The 15740-nt window shown below is 38.1% G+C and overlaps 1 protein-coding gene across 4 annotated transcripts in view; it reads left to right on the top strand.

Moving 5' to 3' along the window:
- Nucleotides 1-15740, top strand: part of LOC137187584 (E3 ubiquitin-protein ligase rnf213-alpha-like) — a 51965-nt gene that overhangs the window by 12052 nt on the left and 24173 nt on the right. For all 4 annotated transcript variants that reach the window (XM_067596590.1, XM_067596588.1, XM_067596589.1 and 1 more), the window contains 19 exons: nt 62-262; nt 795-987; nt 1083-1138; nt 1276-1435; nt 1770-1904; nt 2061-2159; nt 2241-2363; nt 3353-3542; nt 3815-3988; nt 4489-4641; nt 6393-7012; nt 7436-7595; nt 7669-7886; nt 8448-8585; nt 8979-9134; nt 9267-10548; nt 11003-11187; nt 11344-11499; nt 11902-15519. In XM_067596590.1, coding sequence (XP_067452691.1) covers nt 62-262; nt 795-987; nt 1083-1138; nt 1276-1435; nt 1770-1904; nt 2061-2159; nt 2241-2363; nt 3353-3542; nt 3815-3988; nt 4489-4641; nt 6393-7012; nt 7436-7595; nt 7669-7886; nt 8448-8585; nt 8979-9134; nt 9267-10548; nt 11003-11187; nt 11344-11499; nt 11902-15519 — 8017 coding nt within the window. The remainder of the gene's footprint in view (nt 1-61; nt 263-794; nt 988-1082; nt 1139-1275; nt 1436-1769; nt 1905-2060; nt 2160-2240; nt 2364-3352; nt 3543-3814; nt 3989-4488; nt 4642-6392; nt 7013-7435; nt 7596-7668; nt 7887-8447; nt 8586-8978; nt 9135-9266; nt 10549-11002; nt 11188-11343; nt 11500-11901; nt 15520-15740) is intronic.

Genomic DNA, 15740 nt, shown 5'->3' with positions numbered 1-15740 from the left:
ACAAAAAGCTCTTCTACTCTAAACATAATGAAGCTAAATACTGATTTCTTCTTTGGTATAGTGTTGCGGATGCTGTTGAGATTCTTTGCAGCAGTGCTAGTCAACGCCGGATTGAGAAGTGGGTCTTGGTCATTCCTCTGATTCACCTACTGAGAGGAGAAAGCAAGCCATTTGAGCCAGTTCCACCTGTCTTGAACCCAGAGTTTGACTCCTGGAGTGGCTTGAGGGGGAGCAAGGGAACAAATATGTACAGAGACACAAGGTATGTAAATTATGTTATTTTCCTCTACAGAGCACATGTGCAGAACCTTTTGAAATATCTGGAGAAAATGTCAGTGGCCCTAAATAACAATATATGGTAGCTGTTCCAATATTTGACTTTTATACACAGAAATCCCAAATCAACCAGTGGTTAATTTTTAATGTATGTATTTGACAAACCAACCATAAACAGTGCTTTTTGTATATTGGCTAGGATGAAAAAGCTAAATATTTATTGCCATGGGAGGATGGGGATGCAGTGTTTCCAAACAATTGCAGGAGCAGCTGCTTAGCTGCTGGCACCAGAATAAAATAGAAAACAATTCCAAATTCAGATTATAGAAATGACCCTACGGCTATGAAATTGGTAGTGGAGTAGGACATCCTTTGCATGTGGCAAAATCCCCCCAAAAATTAGGTCTTTCATTAGCTTGTAGAACTAATGTGGAGCCTAAGATTCCTGGGGATATCCTGATTTTTTTTTTCTTCCCCTCAACGCCTGGTCACCATAAACAACTCTGACTTTACATCAGGAGTCTGATTGGAATCATGAAAGACCATGCATACCTGGTGGACATTGATCATTTTCTTGCGCACTCTTGGATGTCTCTGCTGAGTTTGGATGATCTGATGAGCTTCATGTCCCGTGTGCCAGTGGAGCTCCTTGACATTCTGCTTCACCTGCATTTCAGTGTCAGATCTGGTATAACTCACTCCGACTACAGGGTATGTATCCTTAGAAGCTACCACTTGCTTGAATTTTACCTCATGATGTTGAACTATGTCTACAAATTTCAATTCTCATGTGATTTGGATTACAGACTTTGAAAGAATTGGCATCCCATCTCATCAAAAAAGAAAGCCATCGCAATAATAGGTAAAAAAAAAAAAAATTACATCTGTCACTATAATACAGTATCTCTGCAGTAATGTCTATGAATTTCACTATCTACAGAATATTGATAGCAAAATGAATTCATACACAACAATAATTCAAATATTTTCTTCCTATAGTTTTGATGACAAATATGGAGAGTGTTGCCTGAAAACTGCAGTAAGGCTTCTTGGTTCTATCTGCCGTAAAACAACAGATCCAGACCGCTGTGATATCCCTCTTATCTTCCTTGAACTTGTCTGTCTGATTGCAAAGTCATATGACTACACTGATTCCCAGGTGAGAGTCAACCATCAGTGTGTGACAGACCTATATCCTTCTATCAAAGTCTTGTCAAAGCTTGAAATGTCTATCTTGTCTATCGTCTATTGAGAAAATAAATAATTCAACTAATATGGATCACATGATATTGTGAAACATTTGATTGTTTTTCACTTCCAAACATTTGTCTACTTGTGGGAAAAGCACACTTGTATCTCATGTGTGTAAATGAAGTATATATTTTATATTAATCATTGAAATTCTTAATGCTAAAATGCAAGCAGTGAATAGATATCCATATTAAATATCATGATGTCCATAATATACATATATATTATAATTGCTATTCCAGTCAAGAGAGAGGATTCATGAAGAGTCAATCGGGGAGACATTAGAAACAATGAGGGAATGGCGGAGAACTACCTTCAAAAACAAATTGCTGAATGAATGGAATCGTACACAATTTTCTGTACCACATGAAATTGAGGTAAGCAGAAATGAATGCAGTTATATACTGTATATGATGTTCTCTGTCATGGTTTTAATTTTTTTTTTCTAGTGTGGTAGCAATTTGACGTGGTATGCAGTACATAAATTGTGATGTAGCAGAGCTATGAAATCCATAGGATGTTTTTCTTTCTAGGTATGGAACAAGTTACTCTCACTATCCTTCAGTCATGAGCAACATACTTCATTCTGGAGAACCACCTTCACGGAGGATTTTGAAGGAAAGTTAAAACAGGTAAGACTGGATTTCTTTGTGTTTTCATGCTTTGCACGTGAACTTGAGAAACAAGACTAAGATTATGTGCTTATTTGCTAGGAACACCCAGTGAATCAAATTGGAATCTACTCTAACAAGATGGAAGAACTGAGCAAGACAAGTCCAGTGCTATGCAGGTCAATGGAGAAATGTGCTTTGGAGGCGATTGCAGCCATTTGTCAGGTATTTTGATAATAACCAGTTAATACAGTATAATATGACATATACAATTTACATATTAGATATTTTTGCACATATTGTAAAAACATGTGGTTATATACACTCACGGAGCACTTTATTAGGAAAACCTATGCAATCTAATGCAATCCAATATAACAGCTCTGCCATAAATTCTACTTTTATGAAGCTTATACATTTTCAGTTTTTCTTGACAAAAAGTAATAATTCTACTTTATGTTTATTATTGAGGTCGTAGAGGGTGGTGGTGGTGTACCGGAATGCATTGCATTGAAAAGTGTTCCTTATATTTTATACATAGAGAGAAAGTGACAAAATATTAGGAACACTTTTCAAGATAATGCACTCCAGTTCACCACCACTACCCATTGCCCTAAAGTAATATAATAAAGTGCTTGGTGAGTGTATGTATTATTTGTATGTATATATGTATATGTATATGTATATGTATGTGTGTATATTCCTTGGATATATAATATAGTTTTTCCTTTTTAACTTCTTATTTAGTTTTACTTGTATATACTTTATTATATTTTATTGCCAAATTAATTGTTTTATTCTACTCTAATTAAAAATATGGTTATATTTGTAAATACATTGTTTATGGGTGTAACATGGACGGGGTCACAACTGAATTTCATTGTGCAATCCTGTATTGTATAATGACAATTAAAATGAACCTTGAGTTGTAAGTACTTAAGGATATCTTTTTGTGTGTATTCATATGAAGAATGTAAACCATTTAAGGTTTTATATCCATTCTATAACAAATTATACTTAATGTTACAATGCTTTAATTATGAATACTTCAAATGAAGGACCCCCAAAGACAGTTTGTTTGACATAGATTGGCTCAACCTTGTAGCACCTGCATGACAAAAACTGCATGTGCATGTTTCCTTAATCTTCTTAAAACATAAATACAAATTTCATTTTTTGTGCATTATTTTTTTCCTGTGATTTCTTTCTGTTAGGATAAATCTGGCAGAAATGTTTCAGCTCTATTGGAGAGACATGATATCACAAAGTTTGGGAAGCTGATGTCTGTTGTTGTGCTGAAGTCATGGCCCACAGATGCCAAAGGAGATTACATTGAAGGAGAGGACTTGATATTTGAGTACCTTTTAAATTGGCCCATGGCCAAAACTGTCTTCCAAATGGCAGGTAAATACTTAAATGTTAAATATAATGTCACAAGATTAACTGGGAATTAGCTCTTCTTAATGTCTAAAGGCTATGGTCACTCTCTATAATAAAGTGGTAAAAGAAAATTGTAATGACTAAAGGAAAGAAAGTGAAGGTTGACAGGCAGGGGATTGTTTTGAACTTAACTGTCTCACCATACATTTATTGTGATTGGCTGTTTGATTTTTATGTACACATAGATAATAGTAAAATGTTTTGTAGTTTATGTTTGCACTTTGCTTGTTTTCCAGGTGCAAGAGAAGGACTGATTGACAAATTGTCAGATGAAGCTCAAATCAGGATGACTTTGGCGAGTTCAGCATTCAAATCTGTATCAGAGAAGTTCCTCAGTGGGGAAATTCAAATGAAAACTTTAGACCAGATCCTCCAGAGAGAACGAGAATTTGTTGACTTGCTGAAGATAGGTGAATCGGAATATCTGTATATTTCTAGTTCTTCTTCTCCTCTACCTCCTTTTTCTTCTCTTTCATCTCTTACACCATACATTTATTTTTTAAGTATGAAATTGTATATAGAATTAAAAGTAGTACTGAAATGTTAGCACTCATGACAATGCTAGTACAGTATGTCCATTATGTAAAAGGCTGGTTCACCCAAATTACAACAGAACATATTTTTCCACCATTGAACGCCTCTTCTGCAATTCCAATACAATGGACATATTTAACTTGTGGTCCTCAAAGCATGAAAAAAAAAACTCGACCCGCAGGTTGGGAACCACTGCTTTAAAGCATGTCTGTTGTATGCACACATTTTATATTCACCATGTATGGTGTCTGTGTGTATGTATATGCACCTTTATGGGGACACTTAGAAACTTCAATAGGTGTTATTCTCTTTTTAAATTCACGGTTGTAATTCTACTTCTGTATTTGTGCTCATCCAAGTGTTTATGTTCCTCTAGATGGCCTCTGTGATGATGGTCGTTGTAAAGATGACAGAAACATGAGACGGTTACTGAGACTAAGAAACGAGGAAGCAGAAGCTGTCTCCAATGAGAAGGAGCTGGTCAGAAGTCTTCTACAAATCTGCCAGGAGCTTCCACAACATGTCAAAGGTAGGCAGGAATGACACATTGAGAGGAAAATTATGTTAAGAATTAAGTTTGTTAGAAACCCCATCTTAAGCTCCTTTCACGCATGCAGTCTTTTCCTGAAATGTTAAGGAACATTTCCTGTATGGGGTCATGTGTGAATGGGAGTAGGGATCAATATTCAGGGAAATCTGTACTGCCGATTTCCCACCTCAAGACCTAACATTTCAGGGAAAATGCCCATGTTGTGAATGAAAGCAGTAACATTGCAGGGACAAGCATGTAAAGGGTTACATCCTTCTGACAAAAGATGTTTTCACGTGGAGCGAGTGAACCAATCAAGACTTGACGTGTGGGTGACATACCGCGAGTTGCTTGGTTTTGGCTCGTCTGTTTTCAACATGGCAGCTACGTCACAAACTTTCTCATTTTACAGCTAAACAGTACACTAAAACATGTTTCTTGAAACATTTGAGATGAGAAATAGGCAATGCAGTAACATAATCTTGATTCATATTTGATCAGCACTGCCTAGTTTGAAAGTTTGATCTGAGCTTTGCAAGTTTCACCCTCTCCTTCTGTTGAGTTTTATGGTTGTTTGCATCTATAAGTGTTGCATTATCGCCATCTGCTTGACTGTACTTTGCCCATCTATTCTGGCATTGCCATAGCATGTGTGAAAAGGCGCAAGGCAGAAATGTTCCTGAATGTAGCTGCATGTGTGAATCGTGAAAATCACTAGTCACTGAAAGGTTATCCAAGTAATTTACTGGGAACTATGTGTTAAGGAGGCTTTAGGATAAAGATGCTATGTTATGGTGTGATTTGGCAACATAATTAACATTTTTGTATTTCTTGGAGACATACAGTATATATGTTTGCATAGATTGTCACCTGATTCAAATGATAAAAATCTAAAAATGAAAAAAAAAGTATGGAGTATGGAGGCCTCAGAAGGCGATAATTAAAATGAGAAGATCTGACCTGACATAAAACATTAGAGCAGTTATTTAGGGAAGGTGCTCAAGACCAAGGACAGATGTACACTGATGCTACAACCTTGTTGTGCTATTTGAACTACAGAATGTTGAGAGGTGTTCGTATTTTGCTTATATTCCTTTGTTAATTTTTGAGACATCTGCCATTGGTGCGCCAAGAATTTTAGTATTCAGGAACAAATGTAACTTAACCAGGCAAAAAGCCAGAATGAACAGTTCAAGCTGTTGGCCTTACCACCTGCATGATGATGGGTATCATCTTCTGCAGTTCCCATTTGTCAGGAGAGGAGCTGAACTTTGCAGTGTGGGAATAAAAAATGAGACACGGAGCCTAACATCCTCTGCAAAGGAAGTAGCCTGATTTAGTGTGTCAAGTCAAAAGATACAAGCTAAAAGTATAGCTGTGGTCACCTTAAAACAAGGTATTGGAACCAGATCCCACAATGGGAGTGGTTTTTCTCAAAGTGTCTAGTAGTCCAGTAGATAGTCCATAGTTGTTTGAACGGCATGCTACTTTTTATCCCATGAGATAGAATCATACACATGCCTTGTTCCAAGTCTGTGGTTCCTCCGCAGGGCTGCTTGCATTAACTTTGTCTAACCAACCACGTGAGGAATTAAGTTGATCTGACAAGGCCTTAGTATCCAGTTGCTACTCCTCAACATTGAAAGTGATTCTTTGCAGATCGTGGATCTTGATATACTGTAGTGGTTTTTGGACTGAGAAGACCATCTGTATATCTACATATATTCTTAATAATATATTTTAATCCGCAGTTGACTTCATGGGGTTGGACATAAAACTTCATCAGAAAACTGAGACGATGAATCTGAATGAATTTATGAAGGTTCTCACTCTTGATCGACAGTGCCCTCCTACGGTTGGGCAGGTCACTTATTTCAACCTTTGTGATATCACCCGACAAATGGCTTCAGAACTGCATGCCATTAAAGACAGCTCAATCTTCAAAGTGTGCTGGATGAACCGAGTGGAAGAGCTGTCAAGAGACCAACCTGATACTGATGATACTGAACATCTCGATGGGAATGAAGAAATCTACACTCTCGACCTGGTCTACAGCAAAATATTCCAGAGCTGCTACAGCAAGTACAAAGGGCTCTATGATGGTCTGAAGAGTGGGGAATTGTTACTGGAGGAAATAGACAGCCTCTTTGAGGACTATAAAGGAAATTACGAAGACTTGCGAAAAGATTTACAGATCATGTGCAGAACAAATCCATCTGATAACAGAAGATGGATCACAGAAAGAATTAACCAGATTCAACAGTACCAGGATCTTCATCTTGCAATGGACACTGCCAAAATCATCATGGATATCAGGAACACAATATGTCCGGAAGGAGACTTCAAAGTGCTGGAGAAATTGCTGCAAATGGTATGTTCCTAACAATTGTAAATTCAAAAGAGCTGTCTTTATAATAAGTCACCAGTCCTTACTTGTAAGATATTAACAGCACACCTACTGACATGGCTCCATTCATAAGAGACTCTGTAATATTTTTGGTGGATATTGTTAGTTGTGTAGTGTATATTGCAGTCAAGTAAGTAGCTAATCCTCTGTATAGATTTATTGTTGAAAACTAGTTTGGTCTCGTACTCTCATGAAATACTGACATACTTTGTTGTAATGTAGAGACTGAAATGGGAAATGGAAATTGAAATATAAGTATGATAAAACATTCACCCTCAGTCTTCCTGTACCCATTAACTGTTAATTCAGATAGGCTTTTATACACATCTTAACTGGCATCATGAATCATGCACTAAACAATTTCTTACTGTAATGTATACTTTTCAGAATCAAGCTGACTTCAAGAAAAACAGCCTGAATTGCATAGATGATACCTTCATAAATGCCAAACATATCCTGAAGGACATTACAGATAATCGCAGGGAATGTCTTCAGCAACTCAGTCTGACATCAGAGTTTGTCCAGTGGGTTAAAAAGGCACTTGAAGGTACAATAGATTCCATTTTTGTTAGAGTTGAACACAATTATTTGCTTCATCTAAAGGAAATTTGTAATTGCAGATATCAATGAGCTGAAAGTTTTTGTTGACCTGGCATCCATCTCTGCTGGAGAAAATGACCTGGATGTGGATCGAGTGGCCTGTTTCCATGATGCTGTTCTTGGTTACTCATCCATATTGTATGGACTGAAGGAGGACTCTGATTTTAAGGCCTTCAATGAGTCATTGTCAAAATTGTGGAAAGCACTTGAAAATGACAGAAATATACCAAAGAAGCTGGTGAGATTCGACCCTTCATGTTGCCTCCACACTGTAACTAACATTGCAACTACAGTCACAGCTGTATCATGTACATGCACAAGTACTTATGATTTGGTAGTTAAAGGTTGAAACAGGCAGTCGTTTTCCAAAATCCCAATGAATTATTATTTAAATGGTATGGTTACACAATGGACCCCTAGGATCAGTAAAATCACTAGTGATGCTTGCTTTAACAATGGACTCCATTGTAAAGCTGTTTCTAGCGGTGTCCCCTCTTCCTGAAATTTCAACAGTTAGGTTAGAAAGTAAAATTTATTCTTAACCATTAGGAATCATGGTCAAATTCAAATTCAGTTGTGCCAGATTCAAGATTCTTGTTTTAAAAAAAATATTTTTTTTGATTATTGTTCATTCACATTCAAGAAAAAAAGCAAAAGGATAATCCCTGAGGGGCTAGCTAGTTTACTGTGCATGGCAAATCCTGTTAATTTATTTTATCAGCCTTTACAACCAAACTCATTAGAAACTTTTGAAACTAAAAAATACACTCAGAATTTTTTGTTTGTTGTCTGATTATAGCGGGATACAGCACGGCATCTGGAGTGGTTAAAAACTGTTAAGGAAAGCCATGGATCTGTTGAATTTTCATCTCTGTCCCTGGCTACATCCATCAATGAGAGAGGGATATACATCATCAAGGCCCAGAACCAGAAAAAGGTTTGCATGAAACTGGTGCATAAACATGTTTAAACCTGGATATGAAAAACACAACAGTTAGCCAAAAAAAGTGTTGTCACCTGGACAAACAAACTAAGTTATATACTGTAAATTAGAAAGAATCACATATAACAAAATAAAAACCTAATCTTAATAAAATAAACTGAGCATTTAAAATACAAATGGTCAAAAAGAAGTTTTTGATTTTGAAAATGTTCAGCACCTGACCAAGTTACCCTGCACAGTGTTGCATTGTCAGCACAAAATGTATTGCAATGTACCGAATATATGAATTATGTGTCTTTTCTTGTCTTATGCATGTGATGGTAGTTTTCAGGTCTAAGGACTTTAACACCAATGTGGTCCTTATCATATTGATACTTCCCTCTATAGCTAATTTTAGAGACTTCACTGATGCTGCAAATTCAGGATGGACCTGAAGAAAACATGACATGCACCTATGATGACCTGAAAGAGTTGCAAAACAAACTCATGCTCATGTCTGGAAGAGGGGAACAAAATCAGAGTGAGGTGGAATGCTTCGCTGAGGTATTATATAATTATTATACATTTTGAATTTGTTACAAGAGATTTATGTCTGCTTTTCAGTAAATTAATTAGATATTTAATAGAAAAATGTATATTTTGCCCGTAATCACACTTTTTCTTCTTTATAATCAGGTGTTTGACAACGTCCAGAGGCTTGCAAAAGTATTTGTAGACCTTTATGCTGCAGGGAACCCACTCTTCAGGTTTTGGGAAGCTAAGATTTATTGCAAAACTCGGAGTGGCCCATGTATCATTATGGAAATCAACTTTTGCAAGACTGTGCATCACATCGAAGTATGTGGAAGTCTGGTTGAACAACTTACAGCTCTGTCCAAGAAGATGGAGTTGTTTCTTGATGACTGGCAGAACTTCATGAACAAACAGAGATCTGATCACTACTACTTAAACTTCTTCACGGCAGAACAAATATCCTACCTGTGCAGTGTTGTGACTCCAACAAATGAGAATGCAGTAATAGAGGACAAAGCTTTGATGATGCTCTCTTTCATCAAACCAAACTGCACAACATCAGATGTCTGGAGCACATGGAGAAGGTTTCACAACCAATTTGAGCCTGGCAAAAGGGTCAACGAAGATATTCCATTTCAAAGTCACTTTCTTCACCAGGATGACATGACTATGTCATCAGCCAATATGAGTCAAGTTACAACTGATGATCCAGCAGAAAAGGCAGAACAGACTGTTGGTTTGAAAGAACTGGAAGAGTTGTGGAATGCCTACATGAAGAACGAGGGAATATTTTTCCATGATCTTTTGGACATAAGGAGTTTAGGGGGTCTGTTAAAAATGATGACTGACACAGAATACCAAAATGAAGATGAATGGGAGGAAACAATACTCTCAGAAACAAAAGACAATTCACTCAGAAGAACACTCCCAAAAGGCCTTGTCTCAAACCAACCTAATCTCATAATCTGCCCACAAGATGAGGTCCTGACTTCAAGTATCTGCTTATACATGACCAATGACTATGAGCCACTGCCGAGTTATGATGAGGTTCTCTTATGTACCCCTGCAACATCATATGAGCAAGTAGAGCTTTTCCTGAGGAGATGTCTCACACCAGGTGACTTTGGCCAGAAGATTTACACAATGCTTCGAGCAGACCAACTAAGCTATGAAGTTAGCTGTGCAATGGAGAAGTGTTTTCAGAAACTGCGTTCCCTGTTTAAACATGAATACAGCCTGGTGATCTACTGCAGCTCTGACAGGGAGCACACTTACATTCCTACTGTATTCAGTCAGTTCAAAAGAGACTTTGTGCCAAAAGAGTCATTGGAAAGGATCCAGAAGTACTTGTCCCAGCATTACACTGTCCCCTCGGATCACAAGAATGCTGTGTTCAAAGGTGGCCATTCTGTTGGCATTGTTGCTTCTAGACGTGCAGGAGTTGGTGAGTCTTACATGTACAGTAGCTTTTTTATATATATAAGAAGTATAGGCTGGTGTTATTTAAGAAAATTATGTAGGTAAATAGATAGATTAGCAACAAAGCAAACAAAAGAAAAAAATAACAATTTCTATGGTTATACGTTATATATATATATATATATATATATATATATCAAATGAGCTTATATCTTAAACCTATTCTCGCATCGAATGATGCTCACCTTAAAATAAATACTATCATTCCCAGTTTTGGATTATGCATTTGTTTTCAATATTATTGAGATGAAATCAGTAGTTACAAGAAAACAAGGTGCAGAATAAAAACTGATCTTGTAATGTGTCTTCTGGTAACAAAATTCCTGCTTCCTAGAGATACATACTACTTATTCCACTCATTATTCTTGATGTCATGATTTCAGTTAGCCAAATGACATCTGGTTATTCTACCATTACAGGCAAGTCACTGTATGTCCAAAGATTGTATGAAAAGCTGGAGGAAAATGTAGAACAAGGAACTGCATTCAAGAAGTGTATCCGCTTAACTGAACATGAGGTCAATGACCACAAAGTTCTCCAGTCTTTGTATGACTCACCAAAACAGAAAGATCTCAAGATGTTTCACTTTGATGTCACATCCTCGGTAAGCAATCTTATGCACCCATGATAATGGAAGTCCTTTAATTTTTTTTAATGATGTGGTTCATTGAAAATCCTTAAGATGGTCAAAATTTGCTAAAATATGTTTTATCCAGTAACATTAAGATTTCTCTCTGATGATGCAAATTATATTACCCAGGTGCAAAAAGGCTTGAATGAATTCCTATTCAAGCTTTTGTTTTTGCGTTACCTGATGGATTCAGATGGATGGATGTGGCGCTGCAGCCACAAACACTTGTATATCATCGAATTACTGGAATCCACAAATGATCAGCCAAGATATGCCCCCAGATCTGTAAGTTGAGATTTACTGTTTGAGCCTTTTTCATCTTGTTTCTCTTTCAAATCATACCTTACAGTTCTGTTTGTTTCCTTTTATTATTGCTGTTATTGTTGCATCCTTTTCTACTGAATTGTTCTGATAAAACTTTTTCTAAAATAACTAAAGTTAACCTGTGTGCTATGAAATGTAGAAAGCACTACATACAACCACAGACAGAAAGGGTTAGGATTATGCTTCGGTTGCAGTTGCTTAATATGGTATATGGGTAATTGCAGTAGCTGCAATTAGCAGCTGGTAGGAGAAGAAGGTATAACTTTTTAGTGAAATTAATTTTCTCAAGATCCTTGATAAAGGGAGTAGGCTTGATTGATTGATTCCTAACTTTAATATATATATGTATTTGTATAATTTTAGGGACGAAAGGAAAACTTTGCATTCTTGGAGGTTTTCCCGAAGGTGATTTGCCGTCCACCAAAGGAAGTTATGGCTTTGGAGATGAGGAGAGAAGAAATCACTGACATGGAGAGTGACGACCCCCTCATGGATGATAAATGTTTCCGGAGTGAAGCATATCAAAGACCATACCAGTACCTCACACGTTTTTACAACAATGACAATCTTGACAACTTCACTTACCAAGGAATTGAAGGGACTCATGCAAAATGTCTCCAGATACTGCTAATCTACTGTGGCATACTAGATCCTTCATGGGCGGAGCTACGTAACTTTGTCTGGTTCCTTAATCTGCAGTTACAAGACTGTGAGAATTCAGTCTTCTGCAAATTTGAGTTTGTTGGAGACACTCTACGTGGGTTCAAAAACTTTGTGGTTGAGTTCATGATCTTGATGTCCAAAGACTTCGCAACCCCATCACTGTGCATTACTGACCAGAGCCTAGGGAGGCAACAAATAGACACCAGTGGGCTTAATGAAAGAGATTTAGCTCCATTCCTCATTAGAAAAAGGTGGGAATCTGAGCCACATCCATACATCTTTTTTAATGATGACCACATGTCCATGACTTTCATTGGGTTTCACCTTGAGCCTAATGACCAGAATGGGGTTGATGCCATAAATCCCTTAACAGGCAATGTGATAAAGAGAAACATCATGACTCAAGAGCTGTACACTGGCTTAAAACTTCAGAGAGTCCCTTTTAATAGGGACTTTGATCAACTTCCTCGAGCTGACAAGATTGAGCATCTATGCAGTGTGCTTGGCATCAAGTGGCCAACAGATCCTGATGAAACATATGAACTGACAACTGATAATATCCTCAAAATGATGGCAATCCATATGAGATTTAGGTGTGGTATCCCGGTCATTATAATGGGTGAAACAGGATGTGGTAAGACGAGGCTCATCAAGTTTATGTGTGAGTTGAGAAGATGTGGAGCACCAGCAGAAAACATGAAACTGGTCAAGGTTCATGGAGGAACTACATCAGAAATGATATATGAGAAAGTGGCGGAAGCAGAAACTCTTGCAAGGACCAATAAAGAGAATCATGAATTTGACTCAGTTCTTTTCTTTGATGAGGCAAACACCACAGAAGCAATCAGCAGCATCAAGGAGATCCTTTGTGATAACTCTGTGCAGGGACAACAACTTGGCTGTCAAACAGGACTACAGATAATTGCTGCATGCAACCCCTACAGGAAGCATACAGAGAAGATGATTGAGAGGCTAGAGGCATCTGGATTGGGCTACCGTGTCAGGGCTGAGGAGACTGAAGACAGACTTGGATCCATCCCTCTCAGACAGCTTGTGTATCGTGTTCATGCCTTACCCCCTAGCATGATTCCTCTTGTTTGGGACTTTGGGCAGCTCAATGACTCAACAGAGCAAATGTACATTGAACAAATAGTGCAAAGACAGGCCAGGGCCAACTTGATTGAGAATCGTTATATTCCAACTATAACTAAGGTGTTATCATCATCACAGAAGTTCATGAGGGAAAGGAAAGATGAATGCAGCTTTGTCAGCCTGAGGGATGTTGAACGCTGTATGCATGTCTTTGTGTGGTTTCACAAAAATCACTCCATGTTTGCTGAGGAACTGAGAACATTCCTACAGAGGAAAAAAAACAAGCCATCATTTTCACCTGCTAGTGACAGAGTAATATGGTCACTCTTGATGGCCACTGGAGTGTGCTATCAGTCCTGTTTGGAAGACAAAAGGCCATATCAGAGAACTATCAGCCTGTTGCTTTCTCATGAATATGACGTACAGAGAGTACAGGAGGAAATCCAACTCATGCACGACCTCCTACTCAATGGTGTGCCCATGGGTAAGACAATAGCCAGAAATGATGCTTTGAAAGAAAATTTCTTCATGATGGTGATCTGTGTTGAGCTAAGAATTCCCCTGTTTATTGTTGGGAAACCAGGGAGCTCCAAATCACTGTCTAAAACCCTAGTTGCAGATGCAATGCAGGGCCCTGCATCACATTCTGAGCTTTACAAGAGGCTGAAGCAGATACATCTGGTGTCTTTCCAGTGCAGCCCTCATTCAACTCCTGAAGGAATCATCAACACATTCAAACAGTGTTCCCGCTTTCAAGAAAGTAAAAACTTGGATGAATACATTTCCGTAGTTGTTCTTGATGAGATTGGATTGGCTGAAGATTCGCCTAAAATGCCACTGAAAACACTTCACCCATTACTGGAAGAGGGCTGCGTCGATGATGAGCCACTACCTTATAAAAGGGTTGGGTTCATTGGAATTTCCAACTGGGCACTTGACCCTGCCAAGATGAATCGTGGAATATTTGTGTCCCGTGGAGACCCAAACCAGAAAGAGCTCATCAAAAGTGCAAAGGGGATATGTTCATCTGAAGAAAAGGTTCTTGAAAAGATCAAACACCTCTTTCCGCCCTTTGCAAAAGCATATATGACAGTATGCAAAGAAGGCAAAGGTTTTTTTGGTCTGCGGGATTTCTACAGTCTGATAAAGATGGTATTTTCAATTACCAAAGTCTTTAATAAGTGTCCTACTGCAGATCAAATCACTGGAGCAGTCCTGAGAAACTTCAGCGGAAAGGATGATGTTGATGTGATGACCATATTCAGCACAGAACTCAGAGATGAGTTTGCACATGCCAACATTTCCACCATTGATTTGGTTGAGCAAAGCATCTCTCCTGCTCTCCAAGTTGAGCAAAGTGCCATCGATTTGGCAAAACAAAACATCTCTCCATTTTGCCAAGAACAAGAAAGTCGTTACCTACTAATTCTCACAAAAAACTATGCTGCTCTTCAGATTCTCCAACAGATCTTCTTCTCTCACCAAATCCATCCAGAGATCATCTTTGGGTCCAGTTTCCCAAAGGATCAGGAGTACACGCAGATTTGTAGGAACATTAATCGTGTCAAGGTTTGCATGGAGACAGGACAGACAGTTGTACTTCTGAACCTTCAGAATCTGTACGAAAGTCTGTATGATGCTCTCAACCAATACTATGTGACCCTGGGGGGTCAAAAGTATGTTGATCTTGGATTAGGAACGCATCGTGTGAAATGCAGAGTTCACAAAAACTTCAGGCTCATTGTCATTGAGGAGAAAGAGGTGGTCTATGAGCAATTTCCAATCCCACTGATTAACAGGTTGGAGAAACACTATCTTGACATCAACACTGTTCTCAGAGATGAGCAGAAAGGCATTGCCAGACAGCTACAGAAATGGGTTGATGATTTTATCTCCTTAAGCAGTCAACACTCCACAGAAAAGCAATACACTCCAAGTGATGTCTTCATCGGCTACCACTCAGACACATGCTCCTCTGTGGTCCTGCAAATAACAGAGAATCAAAGTGTTGAAACAGAAGCTCAGACCATTCTGAAGAAAGCCAAAGACATTCTGCTCAACTGTGCCACTCCAGACTCTGTTGTTCGTCTGGACAAATCCAGACTGCCAGATGAAGAAGTAGAACAGTTAATGAAAGAATACATTAGAGAGGAGATGCACAGTTCATTGGGAGACTACATTGTCTATCACACACAGCAGGAGAAGCAGTCCAACTTCTTCACGGAGGTAATTTATTCTACTTTGCTATCAAATATTAATGGGAAAAATGCCACCTAGAAACATTTTCTACATTATTCTTATTTCCTATTAGTAAAAGAGTGACTGTTGGAATTTGAATGTGCATTAGTGCATGAAAAAAAAAATCTCAAATGCAAAAAAGTGATTATAAAAGAAATGACCCAAATGCAAATCTCAGCTGACCCCTAAACACTGGTATGCATTGAAAA

Source organism: Thunnus thynnus, chromosome 8 (assembly GCF_963924715.1).
Source record: "Thunnus thynnus chromosome 8, fThuThy2.1, whole genome shotgun sequence".
NCBI classification, from domain to species: domain Eukaryota; kingdom Metazoa; phylum Chordata; class Actinopteri; order Scombriformes; family Scombridae; genus Thunnus; species Thunnus thynnus.
Note: the sequence above shows the minus strand (reverse complement) of the source record. Positions and strands in the feature narration are given on the sequence as shown.